Source organism: Urocitellus parryii, chromosome 13, assembly GCF_045843805.1.
Source record: "Urocitellus parryii isolate mUroPar1 chromosome 13, mUroPar1.hap1, whole genome shotgun sequence".
Taxonomy (NCBI): domain Eukaryota; kingdom Metazoa; phylum Chordata; class Mammalia; order Rodentia; family Sciuridae; genus Urocitellus; species Urocitellus parryii.
In genome coordinates this window covers 69,239,588-69,262,302 of record NC_135543.1, presented here as the reverse complement: position 1 = coordinate 69,262,302, position 22,715 = coordinate 69,239,588, and the positions used below count along the sequence as shown (strand labels likewise).

Here is a 22,715-nt window from a genome sequence, read left to right as displayed (position 1 = left end):
ACAAAGATGTTGTGTCCGCTGAAAACTAAAAAATAAATATTAAAAAATTCTCTCTCTCTTTCTCTAAATAAAATAAGGTAAAATAAAAAACAGACTCTGGAAAAAAAGAAAAACAAAACATGTGTCATTGGTCATATAACACGATTAGCACCAACTATCATGATAAAAAGAGCCTGGGTGTGGCTGGTGAGAGGTTTAAGTTGACCTGTCTGTGTTTTGTTTAGTCTCACTTTTTACAGGAGGGGTGGAGGGCAGGTCTACTTTCTCTGTTGAGAGAAGCAGGCAGCTATTTTCTGTGGGCTTTTGAGTGGCGAGTTTCTGGGGTATATAATGCCTATTGACACATGACTAAATGGATCTCTCTCCCTGTCCTCCTAAGGGAAGCCATCAGCCGTGTGTGCGAAGCTGTACCCGGTGCCAAAGGAGCCTTCAAGAAGAGAAAGGTACTACGTGTCTGTCTCCTCCTCTCCGTCCTCTCTCACCTCTCAGGGTCTTCAACCACACAACTGCTCCTTGTCCTCTTCCCCTGGCCTTGCTCTTGTTGTTTTTACCAGCAAAGAGAGCTGAGATTGCTCCCTCACGTGGCTGGGGACAGGGAGCCGTCACGGCTGTCCAAAAGCAGAAACCTTGGTTACTCCCTGTGGCCAGGCTTCTGTGTCCTGAAAGCACTTTGTAGAATTTAGTTCACTCCATCCTAACTATGCTTCGTGGTAGACCTCCCAGTGGTGTGCTGGAAAACATGCTTAACAACCAGCTCTTAGGGTTGAGGGGGGAACAAGAAGCACTGAATTTGCAGCATCTGCCAATTTCTGTGGTGTAAATACTTCCATGTGCTGAGCGCAAGCTTTTATCATGCATCTCCAGAAATGGAGTCAGGAAAGAGACGTACAGTAACACATCACTACACAGTACATGTACCACCAAGGTACAGTAGACATACCCTGAAAAGCAGAGTTCATATTTTATGCAGCAAAACCAGTAGGATATGGAGTGTTGGGCATTTATGGTCTGCTCTTGAGATGAGTTCTATTTAATTGTAGACTGTATAAGTTAATGTTTAAGAAATCTGTGTATTAGCCAGCTCATATAAATGTCTAATTGGGTCTCCTTCGCTGATACTAGCTAGCTCCACAACACCACTGGAAATCCTCATGTCACAGATGATGAGAACCGAGAGGCAGAGACGAGATGAGATGCAGAGCATGAGCAGGGGGTGGCGTTAGGTTGAGCCCACACCACCTGCCCCAGAGCCTGAGTGTTCAACTTCAGCACTAGAACTTTTACCCTGAACATGGATTCATGAGAGGGGGAAAAATCCTAGTGAAGAGAAATCAGAGAAAACCCTCTTCAGTGAATCGTCTAGTGACGACGTTGACTGGCACCCACACCACAGTCTTTCCAGGACTGGACTGAATTGTGTGGAAAGCATACCTTAGAGAACCCCGAGTCGACTCTGGAGGCTGAGCCCTTCCAGATCATTTGGGCAGTTGGTGACCTTGGCTTTGCTATTCCCAGGGCACCAGGTTGCATCTGTCTTCAGAGATGGGGGACATTCATGTACCTCCAGGTCAACTGGAGAGAGAGAGCAGGCAAAGAACGTGGGTAGCATTAACAGGTGTGCCAGTTTAGGTCTGGTCGATCCTCTGCAGACACTTAGGACCAAGAGAGGCTCCGAATCTTGGATTCAGGGACGGAGAAGTGTCTGAGAACAGAGATAGGGAACTTCACTCCCAAAGATGGGTGGAACTAACAAGTCTTGGGTTACCCTCAAGGTCCTCTTGGTGGGAGGAGGAAGAAACAGTGCCCATTTCTGGGCTTCACCTCAGGTGCACCTGACCCAGATCCCACAGGTGGGGCCTGGGCATCTCTATTTTTAAATATCTTTTTCAGGAGTGTTGACTTAAAAAAAAAAGAAAAGAAAAATCAGCACAGAGAGACCAAAGAAATAGCATTTATCTTGGAAGCAAAGTGCTGCGATTTGGGCACACTGAATCAGGGTAGCCACAAATAGTGTCCCCTAAGGCAAGCCTGGAAGAGGGGTTTTTTTTTTTTTTCCTTTTAGTAGGGGATTTCCATAAAAAGTTATTTTTGGAGAAAGTTCATTGGCTGGATAGAAATCCTACACTGTAAGCCTATTCTGATTGGCTAATTAAATGGGGTACGCCCGGTTGAGAGAGAGAGAAAGAGAAGGCCAGCCGATACGGACGTCAGTGATTTATCCCAGTCTGCCGGAACATTCTGTGGCTTGACCTTCAGCAGGTGGAGTGCGTCCTCACAGTTTGCCGACTCCACTTGAGAAAACCCTGGCCTTTGTCACTTCCTTTTCTTTCCCAGGAGATTAGAACAGTGTGTGCCTCGTTAGACACTAACTGGCATCCGGAAAGAGAGAATACTCCACTTCAAATCGAAAAGATGGGTGGGTTGGTCCCAAAGGACAGAGAAATGAGTGTGGGCAGGATCTGTCCAGGGACGGGGGCAGAAGGCACCTCACTGGAACATGCAGCCCTTTGGTTCCTCAAAGAAGGAGGGGACACCAGTGACAGCCAGCCTGGGCCAGTCCACCCTGGACTGGCGCAGGCCATCGGATCCTAGCTGGACTCTCTCTGTGAACCCCACCCAGAAGGTGATTGTGTGGAAGGGTCTGGGGAGCATTCCCTTAGCAACCAGCACTCTCACCAACCTTGGAGACTGCGTGTAGCCCCCCACGCTGGTCTGCTGCGGTCTTTCCTGAGAGGTAGCTTGATTGTCTTTTACAGTTTGCACAGTGCACATTCTAGACGCCACGGGTCAGCCCCGGCTCTCTCCCTCCCAGCTCACTCATCTCATCTTCGTCTTCCGGTGCCTGAGGTGGGAGGAGGGGTCCGTGAGGGCTGGGGGGGGGGGTGCTGTGTGTGGCTGACATCTGGGTCTCCACCCTTGTAGAGGAGGCCAGTGCAGAGGTCCGGCAGGGTGGCCTTCTGTAAATCAAAAACAGATCAAAACATGCTCTTGGATTTCACAGCCTCCGAGCAAAATGCTGTCCAGCATCCTGGGGAAGAGCAACCTCCAGTTTGCAGGGATGAGCATCTCCCTGACCATCTCCACCGCCAGCCTGAACCTGCGGACGCCGGACTCCAAACAGGTGTGTGGTCGCCCGGGCCTCCCGGCCCTCCACGAGCCCAGCCATGGGTCTTCCCAGGGCAGCCCCACCAGACCCCCGGTTAGAACATGTTTGGGTCAAATCTGGATCAGTCTCTGAACTTTGGCCACCAAGAGAATGATGGGTGGGACGGGTTCTCTTTAATTTGGCTGTTAGTAACTATTTTTTGTTGTTTTTCGAAGGACGATGGAAGAAATGGTTTTTATTTGCAATGTGATCAAAAAGGTGATGTAGGTGCAAAAGTCTTCTCTTGATGTCTTATCCCTTGTATAACCGTGTTCTATTGGTTTTTATAGATGACGTTTTTATTTTATCAACTTTGAAGTGTCTGGCCTGTCATGGTCTGATTGACAGAAGTGTTTCTTCCTTAGTGGTTTATATGGACTTGGAGCATCTTAGTTCATAGTGTCACAGGGCTGATAAGATGTGGCATATCCATGGCCCAAACAGGATGGGTGGATTCAGAGCTGACCAACGCAGCACGGCCGTGGTCAGTGCGGCTAATTCCATTTAGGATGATTGTGTTTCTGGGCAGCGTGTGTCTTATGATTCTTATAGTAAGTTTCTTCAGTTGGAAAAATGGGTATATGCATGATGGTCCTGGCTCCCAACAGGAGATTCTGAAGGTCAAATAAGGCAGAGGGGAAAACTTTGCCTGGTGAAAAAGTGGATGTGGAGTGGACATTTTTATTGTATCAACTCTGAAGGGGCTGGCCTGTCGTGGTTGAATCAATAGTCATCTTTCTGTCCTCCCCTGCTCTGCCCAGCCTACAGTGCTGGCAATGTGAGCTGGACACTGGATGTGACCGCTGCCCGACACACTCCATGACTCTGACCATGTTACCAAGGATGCCCGAGGTTGACTTCATGTTCCTACATATATTTCTGTTTATTGGCCTCCATAACCTCAGGTGGACGAGCAGTATCCTCAGCTTCATTTATGCCTCCAACACCTACCCAAGAGGTAGAAATAAATTCTAGATTCTGCAGAGAACTGAGAAGCCACGTCCAGGCTTTGTTTGGGCATAAGTGGATACCACTCTCGCTCCATTCTTCTGTGTTCCTGGGACCCACAGATATCCCTCATCTTTGCATACTTACTAACTGTGCCCAGGACGGGGTGATTAGCCCTTGAGGCTGTGGGGAGGCTTGTTGGGGAGGCTCGGCCTTGGCCTGCGCTGTGTCAGGTGGAGTCCCCGCTGTTTGGGGTGGCTGGTCCACTCAGCCCTGCATCCCATCTCTGCTCATTCCCATTCTCCTTCTCTATTGCTGGGGACTTTGGATTCCAGGACTCTTCAGCCTATAACCCTCAATTCCATGGGCTCTTCTCCCTCCTTCCCCCCTCCATAAAAGAGAAGAGGCACCCAGGACACTGCTGCTGCATTTGGCCCTGCTCCACCTGAGACCTGGGCTGGTTGGATGTGTCCAGTTCCTATCTTCTTGCCTCTGGGTTCGGTGGGTGGGCTCCGGACCCCCAGGTGCTGCCCACTCAGATGACAAAGGTACAGTTGGTGGCAGATGGAGCCGAGGTAAAGATTGGCTCTGGACTCCCTTCCTGTTGACTGTAACTGTCAACTGCAGCAAATTGAGTCCTGTACGGTGAGATCCTTCCTGCTCTGTCAGAGAGAGCAGAGGGGCAGCACCTCCTCCCCTCCACCGAGTTCCAAGTAGGAGAATGAGATAAAGCCTTTGGAGCAGAAGCACAGACTCTATCTATTAGAATCAATTAGCTCTGATTTTCTTCCTCCCCTTTTCAATTTTTCTGTTACTCAAGGGAATTAGATTCAGACACACAATAATGATCATGCATCATGTTGATTAAATATGACTTTCATTTTTCCCCTGCTAAATCTTACCTTCCAATTTAATTTCTAAGCCCCAGTTTTGGAGCTGTCTTAGAAGCAAAAAATTAAATACACAAAAGCTAATTATGCAAAATTCAAAACGTTATCATTATTTGGGGGGGAGGGGTCCTATTTCCTCAAGATTCCCTCTACCGTGGTCTGAGGTCAGGATTCTAGGGTGACTATTATTAGCTCAGGTCACCCGGGGCTTGGGCACACTGCTTTATGGTCCCTTAGATGCTCAGGATTTCCTACATCCTGAAGTTTTGCAATTGCCAACAACCAAAGTAGGCATTTAAAAGTAAAGATGTGATATCATTTGATCATATTTGGGTTTTACAGGAGCCTGTTTGGAAACATCCCTGGCACAAATGTAGCTCTGTCAATCCTGACTGCCTGCCGGAGGACAAGGGCCTGAGGGGATTGTGCAGAAGTCAACCTGGCTCTGTAGGGAGGGAGGCAAGAGCTCTCTTCCCCACCCCCGGAAACGTACCCCGATGTCATTACATGGTCTTTGGAAAGATAAAAATAGCATGGAAGACTTATGGAGCTTTTTAAATTTAGGGCAGCTTCTAATTTACTTAGTGTCTACTAAATTCCACTGTATGCTGCGGTTTATAAAAGCTAATGGAAATTTCCCATTTTAAAATTAACTTGGAATGTCCTCTCTGGTTTTTATGTTGATAAATTACGAGAGTGCTGTAGATGGCACCGGCTCTTGATCTTTGTTTCTGGCTCCCTTCTTTGTCTGTGCACAGTACAAATGGGACAAAGAGAGAGGGACAGGGCCCTCCTCCTCCATCCTAGCTAGGGGGTCTGTGGTGGGGGTCCTGGTGTGCCTTTGGAAACCACCATAAATGGCGATATTCTGAGGTGCAGGTGAGATTTAAGATCCTGGCCGGCGGGTAGAGGTCTTTGGTCAACAGCTGAGTTCCTCTGAAGAAGTCACTTGGTCCCTGGGGCCTCAGCCACCCACCTGTCAGGTGGAATTCTGATGCTGGCACTCCACAGCTCCTGGGCGGACTGACAGAAAGCCGCCGAGGCCAACCAGCTGGACAGCAGCCATCATGAAAGGTGGTCTACGGCCGTGACTTTGACAGTTGCTATTTTCATACGGTTGTGAGTTTTCAGGAAAACTCCCCAATTTGGATCATCGGATAACAAAGGGTTGGTTTTGCCAGACGTGGGAAGGGTAATAACGGCTCGTGTCGTTTCTTGTTTTGGGCCTGACAGATCATAGCGAATCATCACATGCAGTCCATCTCCTTCGCCTCCGGGGGAGATCCGGTAAGTGTCCTCGGACTTGTTTCTCTTGTACTTTTTTGGGAATTTCCAAGAAGGGACCCTTACTTAAAGTATGCCCCCTCTGAACAATAAACAAAAATTAACTGTGATGCCAACTACTCCCTCTCAAATATTGGAAACTCTTCTTGACTCTCATTTCTTGGGGGTAGGTAGCCTCTGTCAAGGACCTGCTATTAATTTTTATTTCATAGCCAAAAACCGTCAGAAATTCTGGAAGCTTTGACCTTTTTTTAAAATATATATATATATATTTTTAGCTATACCTGGGCACAATATCTTCATTTTGTTTATTTCTTTTTAAGTGGTGCTGCGGATCGAACCCAGTGCCTCACACATGCAAGGCAAGCGCTCTGTCACTGAGCCACAACCCCAGCCCAAGCGTTGGCCTTTTTAAGAGGTGACAGATTGCACCCCCGCACCACAGTTTTCAGAGTTGCTGGGGTCTTGGTCACTCTCTGCCCTGCTTCCCCCGCCCCCCAGGTAGCCTTGGTGATTGGCACACACTGCTCCTTATTTTAATGCTAGGGATCCTGTCTGCCGCTAGCCACAGGAGGGCAATTTTCCTGATGACCTTCCCATTTCTTCCACTTGGATCACCTTGTCACAGAACTGCTGCTGGCCTAGTGGGAGTCAGGTCAATCAAGAGAGCCATCTCTGTGGCAGATTCCAGATGTTTCTGAAGGACAGTCTCATAGGGACCCAGAGCTCAGTAACGAGAGAGCAGTGTTTCTCTGTGTCCAGTGGTGGTGGGCCTCAGGGGCAGGCACGGCTGGGGTTGTGGGCTCCTGCCAAGGACCAGTGCCTCTGGTCATGTGCCCTGTTCCTGTCCAGCACCCCCACCTCAGACCCCACACCCAGGGCACTTGGTGGCAGAAGGGATTGCTCACCCTGCACATGAATCTTTGCCCTTACATCTTTGCTTAATTGACCAAAGATGACCGGAGCACAGTTTAGCGGTGACATCCCATGGGTTCAAATGGTTTGGACTCTTGTTAAAACTTTTTTAAGTCTTTTTTAAAAAAGTCTACCACAGTGGATTCCTTTTCTTTTCTCCCCTGCTCTTGCTGTACCTTTGATTTCTTTCGAATCCTGACGATTTCTCACAATTCATTGTAACAGGAAAGTCCTCAGTGGCACACCCATGCTACATCTCCTGGGCTCATGCGCAAGGACGTTCAAGTACCTACCCGACTGCACTCACATACACATCTAGACCAAGATCCTTCCCTTTGTCTCTAAGTAATTTGCCGTGGTTGTCTAAGTACTTAACCAATGTGATGCTCTGAGCCATAATTTCCCTTCCTTCTTTCCTTCCTTGTGCAAGGGATGGAAAATACAGTTTCCTAAATGTCAAAGGTAACCCAGTTTGAAAAATCAAAAGACAGATATTATTGAACTGCATCAATAGCTCCTTTCAGGAACTTTTCTTAATTCTTGTCTTAATGATGATATTTTGAGTGGAGATACAAATATCTAGGTCCTGGAAAGCCAATTATTTTATTCTCCAGGATATAAACAGGATGTGGGCCCGTTCTTTTTCTTCAAATATACTCATCATCTTTTCATTTTAATGAATGGAACTATTTATTGACCCTTAAAGTAATCCATAACCTTTTATGTTTGTTGTGATTTTTTTCCTAATACAGAAAATGGCATGATCCCAGAGGACAGGAAGCCTAGGTACTTTCCATTTTATCCAATCCAAATAGCTAGTGCATGAGATCTCGTTCCAAATTGAATCATAACCACAATTTTACCACATTACTATTATTGGTAAATGTTTTAAGTAAAACCAAGGATTCTAGGCCCTCGTCCTGATACTCCTGCTAAATCTATGTGTTGTTTAAAGCTTTGTGTCTCAGTTCTACACAGTCGGAAAATGGTAGATGGAAACATCAAATGAAACAGACTGGAAAATATTATTAATCCCTCTCCCCAAAGAGGCAACACAATAATTATAGTCTACTATGATCAGCAGTGTTCAAATACCACCCAAAGAATTTTAGAGCAATGGCCAGGCTCCGAGGTTCTCGGGGAGGGAGTAAGTAGAGAAGCAGCAACCCCTTTGTTGGAACTTTTCAAGAACATTGTTTTGAATCCTATTACACTCTACTACTATTCCAGAAAGAGATCAATACCAGAATCAGAACAACCGTGTCCAGGCTTAGCCATTGACCATCTGAGAGACACAGATCAGTCTTCTTACTGTCCTTCCTCCCCCAACTTTGAGCCAGAGTAGAGTTTCTTAGATTAGGGTAAGATTTTTTTTTTTTTGTTAAGTATTTCCTTGAATATATCATTAATCCTGACTCAAATTAATGATGTGACCCGAATCTGTACAGAATCCAAGAAGAGATGGCTTTTGTTTATACTTTTTATTGAACTCTAAACTCCAATCCAATTTGGAAATTAAATATAAACAAACACTGTCAAGCCAATGGCATTCAAAGTAAGGTGACTTTATTGTGATGGACAAAGTTCACTGGAACTCAGTCTCTGCTCCTGATGGCTGTAAGACTGGCTGTCACGGTGCAGAAGGTTCTGAATCTAGCGTCTCCCTCCTACCGTGGGCATAAGGATGGTTTAATTCTTCTACCACTTTCTCCTATTCAAGGAAAATCTGCAGTTGTGCATCATTATGTCCAGATGTGACAGAAGTCGACTTCCAGTGGGACAAAGGCATCTACTCTGACTGTTCTTTTCTTTTTCTTTAAAAATCTGGCAACCTTAATGTTGGAAACCCAATCGCAAATCTCAGCCTGAAGTCAGTGACAGTGGCCACCTCCTGATCTTGGATATTAGGTTCTTAAGCTGATCATGGAAAGGAAAATAGGAAATCGTGACCCTTAGATCTGGTGACCTCTCAGACACTGGAGAACACACCCTGGGGTTCTGTGGCTCTCAGTGTGACGCTGAGAAGCTCTTACGGGCTTCCCAAGGACCCTTCCAGCCCTTACTCTCTTGACGCCAGGAAGAGTCTGACTTCAAGCTGCCATCTCTAGTTTTCCCAGCAGCTTCAGATCTTCACCAGATCCCGTTATAGAGGACCTGGTGAAGATCTGATGGAGCGCTGTTGAGAGAGAAGGAGATGTCCCCTCTGCTCATAGACGGTGACAGGGGAAGAGGTCACCAAAGAGAACCCTGACAGGTGCTAACAACAGTCAGAACACATCAATCACCTTGAACCAGTGTCCTCTCTCTCTCTCTCTCTCTCTCTCTCTCTCTCTCTCTCCCTCTCTCCCTGAGGAGTCTTGCTGTGTTGCTCAGGCTGGTCTTAAAGTCGTGATCCTCCTGCCTTAGCCTCCTGAGTAGCTGAATTACCTTGAAGATCTTTGAAATCATAATGTTTGGTAAATAGCCTCAAACATAGAGTGTCATGATCCAGTTGCTCTCTCTCTCTTTTTTTTATGTTGAAAATACTAACTTTGCAGAGAAGTGTTTTGGCTTTCAAGAATTAAGATAACAATTGGCTCCTTTATTACTTTTTTAGAAACCAGCAAGCACATGGGTGCTTCAATATATTTTTTTTTTTCACTGCGGATTGAATCCAAGGACACTTAACCACTGGGCCACTTCCTAGCCCTTTTTACTTTTATTTTCAGACAGGGTCTCACTAAGTTGCTTAGGGCCTTGTTAAGTTGCGGAGGCTGGCTTCAGACTTACGATCCTCTTGCCTCGGCCTCCTGAGTCACTTGGATGTCAGGTGTGAGCTTCAGCATACTTTTAAAGTCTTACTTTCCCTATTCATTGGTTTTATGAGAAGGAAGGTGAAGAAAGTCTTATTTCACTTGGAAGGGTGAAACTTCTAAATAGAACTTATATTTTTAAAATATCTTAACGGAATAAAATTATTATTTATGTCCAAGAAGAAAAGAACTCTCTTTATCTCAGTCACCCAAGAGGGGGATGTTTGTGATCAACCTCTGAACATCCATCCACTTGGGTTTTCTTCCAGACCAGTACTTCTCAAAGCATGAACCCAGGCCCAGAGGCAGCTATAACTTGTTAGGAATTCAGTTTGGGGATCTTACCCCCGACCTACCAGATGGGAAATTCCAGGGTGTGGCCCAGAAATCTGTTCTAACAAGACTTACAGGGGATTCTGACACTGATTCAAATTTGAGGGCCCCAGGTATGGACATTGCTGAGAGTCGTGATTCTCAACTTGGGTTCACATTAATATTTTTCTAGGGACTTAAAAAAATTCCTGATGCTCCAGGCTCACATCCAAACCAGTTAAATCAAATTATCTGGGCAAGAGGATTCAGTTTTGGAAGCTTCCCAGGAGATCCAACATGCAGAGAAGCGGTGCCTTCTCTCCCGGCTGCTCTAGTGTGAACATGGGCCAGCAGGCATCAGCACCAGGAGGGGGGCTGGAAATGCAGCCCCCCAGGCCCTGCCTGGACATGCTGAGCCTGAATCTGCATCCCAAGAAGCTGCCTTGGTTGGGCTGTGTGGGCAGTGTTTGATTCTTTGTATGGTGGGAAGTGTCCTTATCAGCTTGTGTTGATCTACTGTACCCCTGTGATGTTCTCTCCCTGTGACGTCTGATACAGACATCTTGTTTTTTTATTTAACAGGACACAACAGACTACGTCGCCTATGTAGCTAAGGACCCTGTTAATCGCAGAGGTAAGCCATGCTTGACCCACACCATTGCTCATTTGTATCCAGCCAGGCTTAACACTCGGACCAGATGTTCCTCATTAGCTCAGTTCCCTTTGCCAAAACGAACATGTGTCATATCATATTATGAAGGATAATTGAGATTTGCAAGGGTAGCAGCATCACCTGGCTGAATTAAGAGATGCTGGACGTTGCTAAGCTTGAAACACAAACCTGTATCCTGATGGCTACGGTTCGCCACACCTGACTTCACACATTAGCAGCTCCCCCCTGTGCTCCGATGGTGACCTTGGTTACACTTTGAAGACTCTATGCCTGCTGATCCTCCTGCCCAGTGTCAGCTCTCTGTGTATGCCCACTGATGATTCAGCCACCTGAGCCACCTCTCACTGTCCTACCCAGCTCACAGCCCAGTGTCCAAGCTCAGGGTGCCTCTCCTTATCCCACTTTAAGCTTCTAGGCTGACACAGGCTGGATGGGGTGGGTGTTCCTTTACAATACCCAGACCCATTGGATGATAAGACACTTGGGGTGGTGGGGCTGACCTATGCTGTGGTACTCTTGCTGGCTGGGCAGCTCCTGATGTGTTATACCACAGCTGCAATCAAAAACTCATCGATGGCCACTCCCACCGCTGGTATTTATGACAATACAAAACACTTCCTTCCACTGCCAGCTGGCCCCCCACATCCTCCCAGACCCTACCCCGTGTACCAACTGCTGATTTTCCTGCTGGCTTGGCATCCTATTTAAATCCATAACGGCACACGTGTATTCTCTCCCATTTAAAAGTTTCAATATGAATGAGATCTTAGCATTCTGTTTTCCCACCCTCCCTGCAACCTTTTATCTTGAAAATATTTTCAAGACAACCCATATGGGTAGATTGATCCACAGCGTGGAGACCTGCTCCCTAGGGATTCCTGCAAGCGCCTTCTTTCTTAGGCGTGATGTTGTATGACTCATGACTCCTCCTAAAGAGGCATGTGCAGAGCAAGGGGTTAAATAGTTAACATGTCAGTGGCTCTTGCAAACGGAACCTAACCTGGCTGTAAAAATTCTCATTTCTGTGTAAGTGTGTGAGGATTATTTTCCACCTGGTCTTTTTCAACCCTGGGTTAATAAGCAGTGAATCAATGGGGGTTGTCTTTCCTTTGAATGGTTTCTTTAGATGGAAGATAACAAGACTTTACAACCAGTTTTTAGCTATTCTTCTCTCCCAGGCAAGCCTGACCATCCATCACCAAAAACTACCATTTTGGTTGGGTGGCAGATAGGAGGACTTCTACAGATGAGGTCATACAGTTTCTAATCCAGACATCTTCCTATTTTCTAATTATCACTTCTGAGCAGAGATGAGGTCATTATGAAATGTGGAGGACAGAAGAAAAGGGACCTGGGTGGTCTTGATGACCTCAGAATGGTCCCCATGATGGCTTCCTGGCCAACATGATGTTCTGGTCCACCAGTTCTCAGGGGAAGCAGCTGTTCAGTGATGGTTGCAGATGGCTAGTATCTGTCGCAGGTGAGCAGGGGCACCCCCATCAACGTCAGGACTGTCATCCAGACCAGTTGAACACCAAGCCACTTTGCTGATTCAGATGTTGATCTAGAGAGTCCAAGTTAGCTTCATTTCCATGTCCTTCTATGCTGAGTGGCGTCCCATGGCTTTTCCAGGTGGCTGTTTCATCCGACAAGGAAGTAGAGCTTCCTACATGGCAGCTCTGGGCTCCGTAAGACCCGGAGTGGAAACTTCCAGTGCTCTGAAAGGCAGCTTCATTTCTGCTGTACTTCTGTTCAAAGCAACCACAGGTAGCTCAGCTTCATGGAGAGTAGGACCATGCCCGTTGTTATGGTTGGATGAGAGGTGTCCCCCAAATCTCCTGTGCTCATGGAGGAGGTAAATGGTTAGATCATAAGAGTCACGGGCAATGGGTGAATTCGTTCAGTTGATGGAGTAGTCATCTGAATGGGCTACTGGGTGGTGATTGCAGGCAGGTGGGGCGTGGCTGGTGGAAGTAGTGCCCTGGGAGCAGGCCCTGGGGAATTCGGTCCTGTCCCTCTGGGTCCTCTTTGTTTCTCTCTCTGCTTTCCGGTGGCCACGAGGCAAGCAGCTTTCCTTCACTGCTCTCTCTGCCACCATATTCTGCCTCACCTGAGGCCAGAGCAAGGGATTTGGCCTACAGTGCACCGAACCTCTGAAACCGTGAGCCCAGATAAACTTCCTTCTCTAAGTGATTCTTGTCAGCTATCCCGGTCACGGTGACAAAAAGATGACCAGCACACCTACCCTTTGAGGAGAATCATATCAAGGAATTTGCAGCCCCCATTATCTGTCATGCCTCTGTTTTGTACACACGGGAGGCAGTGTGGGTGGAGAGGGGAGTCTGGCTGCATCTCTGTGGCAACCTTGCCATGAACTTGACTGCAGGGCATCTGCCTCCATCCCATCTGTGTCCACCCAGGGTTTCCTCCTCCCAGGGAGCCGGGGAAGGGCCTTTTCCCAGCTTCTTCTGTCTTTCCTCCCCTAGGCCAAGGTTTAATTTAGAATGATTAACGATCAGATTAGCAAGAGTTCTAGAGGTGAAGTTCTGACTTAGGCTCTCAAGTATCTAAGTCCCCCTTCAGATACCTGTAGGACTGTGTGCTCCAGCGAGCCTTGAAGCACTGTAGTTCATTGGGCCGCAAGCACAGTCCTCACAACTGCCCGAGTTGTGACACATCGGGGTCTCTGCAAGTCTTCTGTTGAAACCTTACAGTAACAGGTTATTGTCCCTTGCTGCTATTACTGTTTGTTTCTATGATTATTCCTGCTTATGAATTTTTGCATGTCATTTTGGCTTCTCTAGAAGTATTTTAAATTTTTCAATTAGAGCATAATAATTATAAGTAATTATAGGATTTGTTGTGACATATTTGTACTTGTACATAATAAAATTTGATGAATTTCAATCCCCAATATCTTCCCCGGCCCTCCCTCCTCTCTGCTTCTGATTCCTTCCTCTATCCTAATGATCTTTTTTTTTTCTATTTTCATGAGATACTGCCTTTCCTTTATTCTCTTTTACTTCTGCATATGAGAGGAAACATGACCCTCAACTTTTTGAGTCTGGCTTATTTTACATAACATGATTCTCTTCCATTCCATCCACTTTTCTGAAAGTGACATAATTTTGTTCTTCTTTATGGCTGAATAAAACTCCATCATGTGTATATGTACCATGTTGGCTGTATCCATCCATTTGGTTCCAGACACCTAGGCTGGTTATATAACTTGACGATTGTGAATTAGGCTGCTATGACTTGAATTCTTTTAGATACATGTATAGGAATGGTGTTATGGCTTAGATGTGAGGTGTCCCCAAAAACTCATATATGAGACAATGCAAGAATTTTCAGAGGTGAAATGATTAGATTGTGAGGCATAGCCCACTCAGTGGATTAACTGGTTGATAACTATAGTCAGGAAGGATGTGGCTAGAGGAATGAATCACTAGGGTTCATATTTTGTCCCTGGTGGGCAGCGTTCTCTCTGCTTCCTGGTTGCCACAGTTGCTTCCCTCTGCCATATCCTTCTGCCACATATTCTGCCTTCCCTTGGGCCCAGAGCTATAGAGTTGGCTAATCATGGACTGAACTTAAATTTTCTTAAAAGAAAATAAACTTGGGCTGGGGATGTGGCTCAAATGGTAGCGTGCTCATCTGGCATGCGTGGGGTGCTGGGTTCGATCCTCAGCACCACATAAAAAAATAAAGATATTGTGTCCACTGAAAACTAAATATAAATATTAAAAAATTCTCTCTCTCTCTCTCTCTCTCTCTCTCTCTCTTAAAAAAAATAAGAAAATAACCTTTTCTTCCTGCTGTTCTTGTAAGGTATTTTGATCACAGCAATGAATAAGCTGACTGAAACAGAAATTGATATGGATAAATGGGGTTGTCACTATGACTAACCTGACCATGTTGTTCAGAAGCCTTTGGAGCTGATTTGCAGAGGGGAGGATTTTGAAAATTATACAGTTACAAGCCGGAAAAGCTTTACAATGATGTAAGCAGAGATTAAGGAGTGATTCTGAAAGGAGCTCAAAAACTAGTAGGACTATGGACAGTAAAGATGGGGCTCATGAGGTTTCAGAGAAGGAAGATGATATTGGAAATTGGACTAGAAGCCATTCTCATTACATTCCGACAAAGAAATTGTCTACGGTTTCCCATGTCCCAAAACTTTCTGTGAAACTGAATTTAAAGGTGGTAGATGAATTAACCTGGTGGAGGAAATTTCAAGGCAGCACAGCATTCAGGGGATTATAGCAAAGTTTATTGTGATAATCAAGAGCATAAAGCAAATAATAAAGATTCGAAAAACTTGCAGTTTGGCCAGAAAATTGTGAGTAAAAATGGAGCTTAGGAAGCTGTGGTGATTAAAGAGATTATAACCAATCAAGAGATGCTGAAGTATTTTACTCAGAGATAATAGAAAAGATGGCTTGAGGGCATCTCAGAAATTTGCAAGACCATACCTATGTCAGACTTGAAGGTGCAAATAGAAGGGAGGGGGAGCACTCTGCTTGTACAGAGAGTGTCTAGGAAGTTGTCTCTCTGAGCTCAGACACCCAGGCACGGTAATTGCAGCCATGGTCCCAGGAGGCTTGGCTACTGCTCAAGATGGCAGAAGACCTTGACATCAACCACCTGGTGCCGGTTCTGCAGGAATTCAGGACGCTGGAAATAGGTGGTCATGGAGGCTTCACTGAGATTTCAGAGGAATGCCTGAGAGGCCAAGCGAAGAGCAGCAGGGCCGGAGTCCCAGCAAGCAGCCCCTGAGAGGGCAACTCATGGGAAGGAAGTAGAAGTTGCCATGGAGACCTCCAAGATGAAGAGATGACAGTCACATGGAAAGCTGCAGGAATCAAGCAAAGAGAAGCCAAGAAAGAGGCCACATGGGTTGCCACCGACAAGGCTATAGGGCAGGTCTACACTGACCCTAAGGTGATGCCGTTATCATGCCGTGTACTGTAGATACTGGAGCTGTAGGAATCGTTTGTTCAGTTGAATTTCGATCTTTTTGGTCCTGTCCCTTCTTTTTGTGCCCATATCTCTCTATTTTGGAACAGAACCAGACACTCTGTGTCCTTATATGTTGGATGTCTGTAACTTTCTTTTGATTTTTACAGGGGCTTACTTTGAGAGTTTGCCTGGAGTCTTGGTGGAGACTTTGAAGTTGGACTTTTGGACAATCATAGAACTGTTAAGACTATGAGGGCTCTTGGAAGTTGACTAAATGTATTCTTCATTGTGAAATGGGCATGAATTCTGGGGCAGAATGTTGTGGTTTAGATAAGAGGTGCTCATGTGTGAAATGCAAGAAAGCTTAGAGGGTCATGATTGGGTTATGAAAATCTTCAACCAATCAGTGCATTGATCCTCTGATAGGAATTTACCGGGTGGTAACGAGGCAGATAGGGTGTGACTGAAGGGTGACTGGGGGCATGCCTTGTTGAACTTTGTCCTTGTTGAGCTTAGTTCTCTCTCTGCCTCCTGGTGCCGTATCTTCAGCCACTTTCCTCTACCACACCCTTTACCATGATGTTCCACCTCACCCTGGTCCCCAAAGAATGGAGTCGGCCACCTGAGAGCCCCCAAATAAACTTTTCCACCCCTAAAATTGTTCTTATCAGATCTTTTGGTCACAGCAGAGAAAAAGGTGACTAAAATAGTCTGATGTTGGTCCCTGTGGTTGAAAGACCTGGGGGGAAAAAACCCCAACAATTTAGGGGAGGGAAAAATTTATTTTAGATTCCCAAGTTTCAGAGTTTAGTCCATGATGGGTCAACTCCATTACTCTGGGCCTGAAGTGAGGCAGAGCATCATGGTAGAAGGGTATGGCCGAGGGCTGGGAAACAGAAAGAGAATGAGGCACCAGAGAAAAAGGCATGTCCCCAGTGACCTGCTTCTTCCTTCCAGACCCTTGCTGCCTACAGGTCTCTCCAAGTACAATATTTCCTTTAAATTATTAATCCATCAAATGGATCAATCTACTGATTTGGCTATAGATACCATCATCTAATCATTTCACCTCTGCACATCTTACACCCACAGTATTACTGGAGTGTTGCTTTGGAGATGTGACTAGTACATTAGGGACTTGAGAAAGAACTGTCACTCTGAGATTGTCCTTTGGTAATCCAGGGACTCTGCATCCTGAGTGACTCATTTAGATCACAAGATGATTCACAGTTTCCTCTTCCTTTTTGATTAGTGATTGACTGTACCCCTATTTGCTGAACAAGATCTATGAGATCATGTGAAACACTATCAAACAGGTAAAGGGTTGTCTTTCTTTCTCTCCTACACACACACACACACACACACACACACACACACACACACACTCCACCCCCAAAGCCTCACACGTGGTAGTGAGTGCTGTGCAGCTGAGCCATATCCCCAGCCCTTGGATATTACTCTTGTGCTCACGTCATTAGTATTTCTGGATCTTATTCAGAACTTGAAAAAAAAAAAAAAACAACAACAACTTAGAACTAACCTATGTTTCCATTTTGGTTTTTTTTGGGGGGAGGCACTGGGGATTGAACCCAAGGGTGCTTTCCCGAGTCACATCCCCAGCCCTTTTTATTTAGAAACAGGTTCTCATGAAGTTGCTAAGGGCCTTCTTCAGTTGCTCTGGCTGGCCTCAAACTTGTGATTCTCCTGCCTCAGCCTCCAGATTTGCTTGACTTACAGATGTGTACCATCATGCTTCACCATTTTTCCATTTTTTGTGTGAGAATGAGGCATCAGAACGAGGTGAAAAGACTGAATGGAAGTCTTCAACTTTGACTAAGTAATTAATATAGCCCTGAATAGATTCACTGTTTTTCAGGAAATTGGAATTCTTCTTTTTTCCCTCTCTTATATTTAATTTTAAACTAAGACTTGTCAATATTTAAAATATGTAAATTGATATTTTTTTTTACTGTACTGGAGGTTAAGCCTGACACTCTACCACTGAGCTACACCCCAGCCCTTTCTAAATTTCATTTTGAGACAGGGTCTTACTAGGTTGCCCACGCTGCCTTGAAACCTGTAGCCCCAGCCTTCCGAGTAGCGAGGATTATAGGTGTGCACCACCACACATAGCTTTAATCTATTGATACAGTCCAAATTTGACTATAGCCAAACAAATTAGTATACCCATCCCCTTTGTATGTGTGTATAGTGAGAACTTAATCTACGGCCTTAGAAATTCCAATCATGCAAACTGTCGTCACTGACTCTAGTCACTGTACTATACATTAGCTCTCTAGACTGCTCATTCTATATAAGGTTACTATTTTTTGTGGACTATAGTTTTTTTCCCTTGGAGTGTCCTTACCTCGTTTTGATATTCAGGTGATACTGGCTTCATAGAATGAGTTTGAAAATGTCCCTCTCTATTTCATAGAATAATTTGAGGATCATTGGCATTTTTTCTTTATCCATCTGGAAGAATTCTGCTGTATACTCAACTGGTCCTGAGATTTTCTTTGTTGGAAGATTTCTAATTACTGTTTTTAATGTTATTGTTTGTTATCAGGGTGTTTAGTTTTTCTATATCCTCTTGGTTCAACTTTTGTATTTCATATGTGTCTAGAAATTTATTCATTTCTACTAGATTTTCTAATTTATTGGAATGTAAGATTTCAAAAATAGTTTCTAATGATCCTCTGGATTCATTCATGTCTGTTTTAATATTTCCTTTCACCTCTAATCTATTAATTTGACTCTTCTCCACCCACCCTTCTCTGTTAGTTTGAATAGAAGTTTATCAATCTTGCCCATACTTAAAAAAAAAAAAAACAACTCTTTATTTATTTTTTGCATTGTATTCTTATTCTCTATTTCATTAACTTTGGTTTTGGGTTATATTTCTTCTCATTTTGGGAATGGTTCATTTTTGTTTTTCTAAGATTGTGAGGTGATTTATTTGGGCATTTTTTATATAGGCATTTATAGATATAAAATTTCCTCTTAAAATTGCTTTTACTGTGTATCAAAGATTTTGGTTTGATTCTAAGAATTATAAATTTTATTGTATTTATTGACCAACCCTGTCATCATTCAAAAGTTATTGAATCTTCATGTGTTTTTATATAGCTTCTATATTTTTCTTGCTGTTAATTTCTGACTTCATTCTATTATAATGTTATAATATGCAATAAATATTATCATCCTTTATGTATTTGTGATGACTTGTTTTGTGGCCCAAGATGGGATTGATCTATTTTGGATAAAGTTCCATGAGCAGCTGAAAAGAAAGTGTAGCCACCTATTGTTGGATGGAATATTCTGTAGATGTTGTGAAATCCATATGATCTTCTGTAGCATTTTGCTGATTTTATGTCTGGGTGACCGATTGGTGAGAGGTGTATTGAAAAAACTGTTTTATTATACTGGGATTTGTCTGAGCCTTTTCGGTAAACAGCATTTGTTTTATACAATCAGGTGCACCTTATGTGTGGGGCATAAATATTGACTATCATTATGTCTTCTTGTTGGATTGTTCCCTTTACCAGTGTGTGCTGACCTTCTTTGTCTCTTCTAACTAATTTTGGTGTGAAGTCCACTTTGACAGATTGAGCAGCTACTCCTGCTTGCTTTCAGGCTTTATTTGCATAGATCTTCGTTTTTCCTTCTTATACTTTAAGCCTGTGGATGTCTATCGGCGAGATGTGTTTCTTGCTGACAACATACGGTTGGGTCTCATTTTTATTTTTTTAATGAAATCTGACAGTTCTTCTTTTAACTGAAGAACTGAAATTATTTACACACAGTGTTATTGTAGAGAGATAATGTATTTGTCCTGTGATTTTTATTTCTTTTCAGTGTTTGCTTCAGTGCTAATTCTCATTTGCTTATCTATTCTTCTAATGAAATTTATTCTTTCCTGAGCTCTCTTGGTGTGTAGAATTCCTTTAAGTGTGCTGGCTAAGAAGTCATGAATTTCTTTACTTTATGTTTACCTTGGAAGGTTTTTATTTCTTCTTTGATTCTGAAGGATTGCTTTGCTGGATTATAGCAATCGTGGTTGGCAATCTTTTTCTTTTGGGACTCAAAATACATCAGTCCAAATCCTCCTGGATTTCAGGGTTTCTTCAGAGAAATCTGCTGTTAATCTGAGTAATTTTCCTTAAAATGTGACCTGGTCGTCTCTCTTGTATCCTCTGACATTCTTCCTTTTTCTGGATTTTTATCATTGTAATTATAATGTGTCATGTGTCTTCTCTACTTAGGATTCCAAATGCTTCCAGCGTATTGATGTACAATTCATTCAAAGTTTAGGAAATATTCTGTTATTTTACTGAATATGATGTCAGTGATAATAGCCTGTATTTCTGCTCTTTCCTCTCTGCCAGTGAGTGTCGTTTGGTCACTTAATGTTGCTCCAGAGTTCTTATACATTCTGGTCCTAGTTTCTGTTTTAGTCAGCTCTGTGCTTCTATGACCAAAAGAATTGAAGAGAAGAATTTAGAGAAAGAAAAGTTGATTTGGGCTCATAATTTCAGAGGTTCAGTCCTTGGACGGCAAACTCCATAGCTCTGAGCCCAAGGTGATGCAGAACACTATGATGGAAAGATGTGGCAGAAGGAAGCAGCCCGAGAAAGGACAACCGGAAAACAGAGAGAGGGGAGGTCCACTCACCAAGGACAACATATAAACTCCTAAGGCACACCCCAGTGACCTACCTCCTCCAGCCCCATCCTACCTGCCAGTAGTTCCCAACCAGTTAGTCCATATGGGTGGGAAAATCCACCATTAGGTCACACCTCTTATAATCTAATCCTTTCACTTCTGAAAATTCTTGCACTGTCTCACACGTGAGCTTTTTGAGCTCAGATCTAAACCAGAAAAGTTTTGTTATTTTTGTCTTTAATGCTCTCTGAAAGTTCCCAAAGGACACTTTGTCCTCAAGCTGAGATTCTGTGTTTTCCTTGATAAAATATTTTAGAAACTTTCAATTGAGTTTTTTTTTTTTATTTGACTTATTGTACCTTTCATTCCCAAGATTTCTTTTTAGGAATCTCTATTTTCTTAGTGAAAGGCTCTTTCAGATCCTGTTTTTTCCTCCATTAATTTATTCCTTAGATCTTTTTAAATTTGTTAATCATTTTAACAACCAATTTTTAAAGTACTTGGAGATTTCATCTACTTTAATACATGTGAATTCAGTTATTGGGGAGTCACGAACTTTATTTATTTATTTATTTATTTATTTATTAGTTTTTCAGCGGACACAACATCTTTGTTTGTGTGTGGTGCTGAGGATTGAACCCCGGCTGCACGCATGCCAGGCGAGCACGCTACCGCGTGAGCCACATCCCCAGCCCCATGAACTTTTTGCAGTGTATTTTTTCTGTTTTCTCATGTTTCTTCTTCTATATTGGGGTTTGCCCATGCTGGAGGATTCACACTGAGTTTACCAGGGTGGGGAGAAGTGACTTGTCTGTGCCTGAGGGCCACACTGGAGGGCCAGGTTAGGCATGCCTGGTGAGACTACAGGTTTCAAACTGGGGTTTTAAAATGGGGTTGCTTAGGCTCAGGCCTAAGGCCATCCTTACACACATTTAAAGAAACAACATAAAACCAGATCAGTGGATGGGATACCAGCCAGGATGAAGTCTGTCAAGTCAACACAGAAGACAGCAGTGGTTAAACGGAAACACTGACATTAAAGAACCTGAAGTGACTCCCTGCACAGGACGTGGCATGGAGGGGTCTCTGGCTGGGCCTTCCAGGGGGATCACGCCAGACACTGGGAGGCAACGGTCGGCCCCAGGGTCTTGCCTGGGTGACCTGCGTGTCTCTGGTGCGGAGGTGCGACCCTGGCCTCTCTGCTGAATATGCACTTCTTGGCCTCTGGCTCACTTCTGCTCCCAGGGCTGCCCAGTTCCTGGGCACAGGAAAGCTCTTAGGGCAGTTTCAGGCAATGACCTGAGTGACGGCAGCCCTGCTTCCAGATCTTTCCCTGCTGGGAGGGCGATTTTGTGTCCTTTGGGAATTGCTCTGTCCCCACAGTTGCAGGAATCGTGCCCCGCCCCTCTCCAGGGGCAGTTGAGGTGGCTCTGAATGTCCTGTGACGAATCCCGCCGCTTGACTGGACAGTGTGAGCTGTGCCAGACGGCAGCTGGTGTGCGTGGGCTGGCCTCCATCTGAACCTCCCTTTTCAAAGGTCCTGCTGTCACCCTGCTCCGTCTGGAGCTCCCAGCCGGTTCCTGCCCCAGTCTCACTTAGAATCCAGAGGGAGGCCCTGGGAGGCACGGGTCTGCCCTTCAGCCAGCCTCTATTTAATCTCCTTCCTGCCGGGCTGCACACCTGTGCCCACAGGGAAGTCTGCATTTCTGCAAATCTTTAGGATGGTCTGGGGGGAGCCTCCCCGGCCCCATGCAGCAGCCACAGGCCTGGCACGGAGGGAGTCGATTTCTCTAAGAGACCATCATTCCTGGGCCTCAGTGGCTCCTGAGTGGAATTCCCCACTTTCCTCTGTTTCCCCGTCTCCTGGAGCCGCGCACAGGACTCTTGGATCTCAGGGAGACTCCCATGTGGGCTGGCTGCTACGGATCCCATTGCCCATCCAGCCACAGGGGCGAGGTTTTGAGAGGAAGGAAATAGAAGTTTTGTTGATTTGTTAGCAAACGAGAACACACGGGAACTCCTGCCCTGGGGCTGGATTCTAACTATTGGGGGTGGTGTTGGGGGGACAGGGGGCTAAACTCCAGATGCCCCTGTGGGGAGTCCTAGTTGGGATCCAGGCGGTAGCCTTG

The 22,715-nt window shown here is 44.9% G+C and overlaps 1 protein-coding gene across 1 annotated transcript in view; it reads left to right on the top strand.

The window, feature by feature from the left end:
* The window catches only part of Shc3 (SHC adaptor protein 3), a 79,435-nt gene that overhangs the window by 1,969 nt on the left and 54,751 nt on the right, over positions 1 to 22,715 (top strand). Inside the window, exons 2-5 of the mRNA XM_077792217.1 lie at positions 380 to 443; positions 3,002 to 3,121; positions 6,217 to 6,270; positions 10,869 to 10,920. Coding sequence (XP_077648343.1) covers positions 380 to 443; positions 3,002 to 3,121; positions 6,217 to 6,270; positions 10,869 to 10,920 — 290 coding nt within the window. The remainder of the gene's footprint in view (positions 1 to 379; positions 444 to 3,001; positions 3,122 to 6,216; positions 6,271 to 10,868; positions 10,921 to 22,715) is intronic.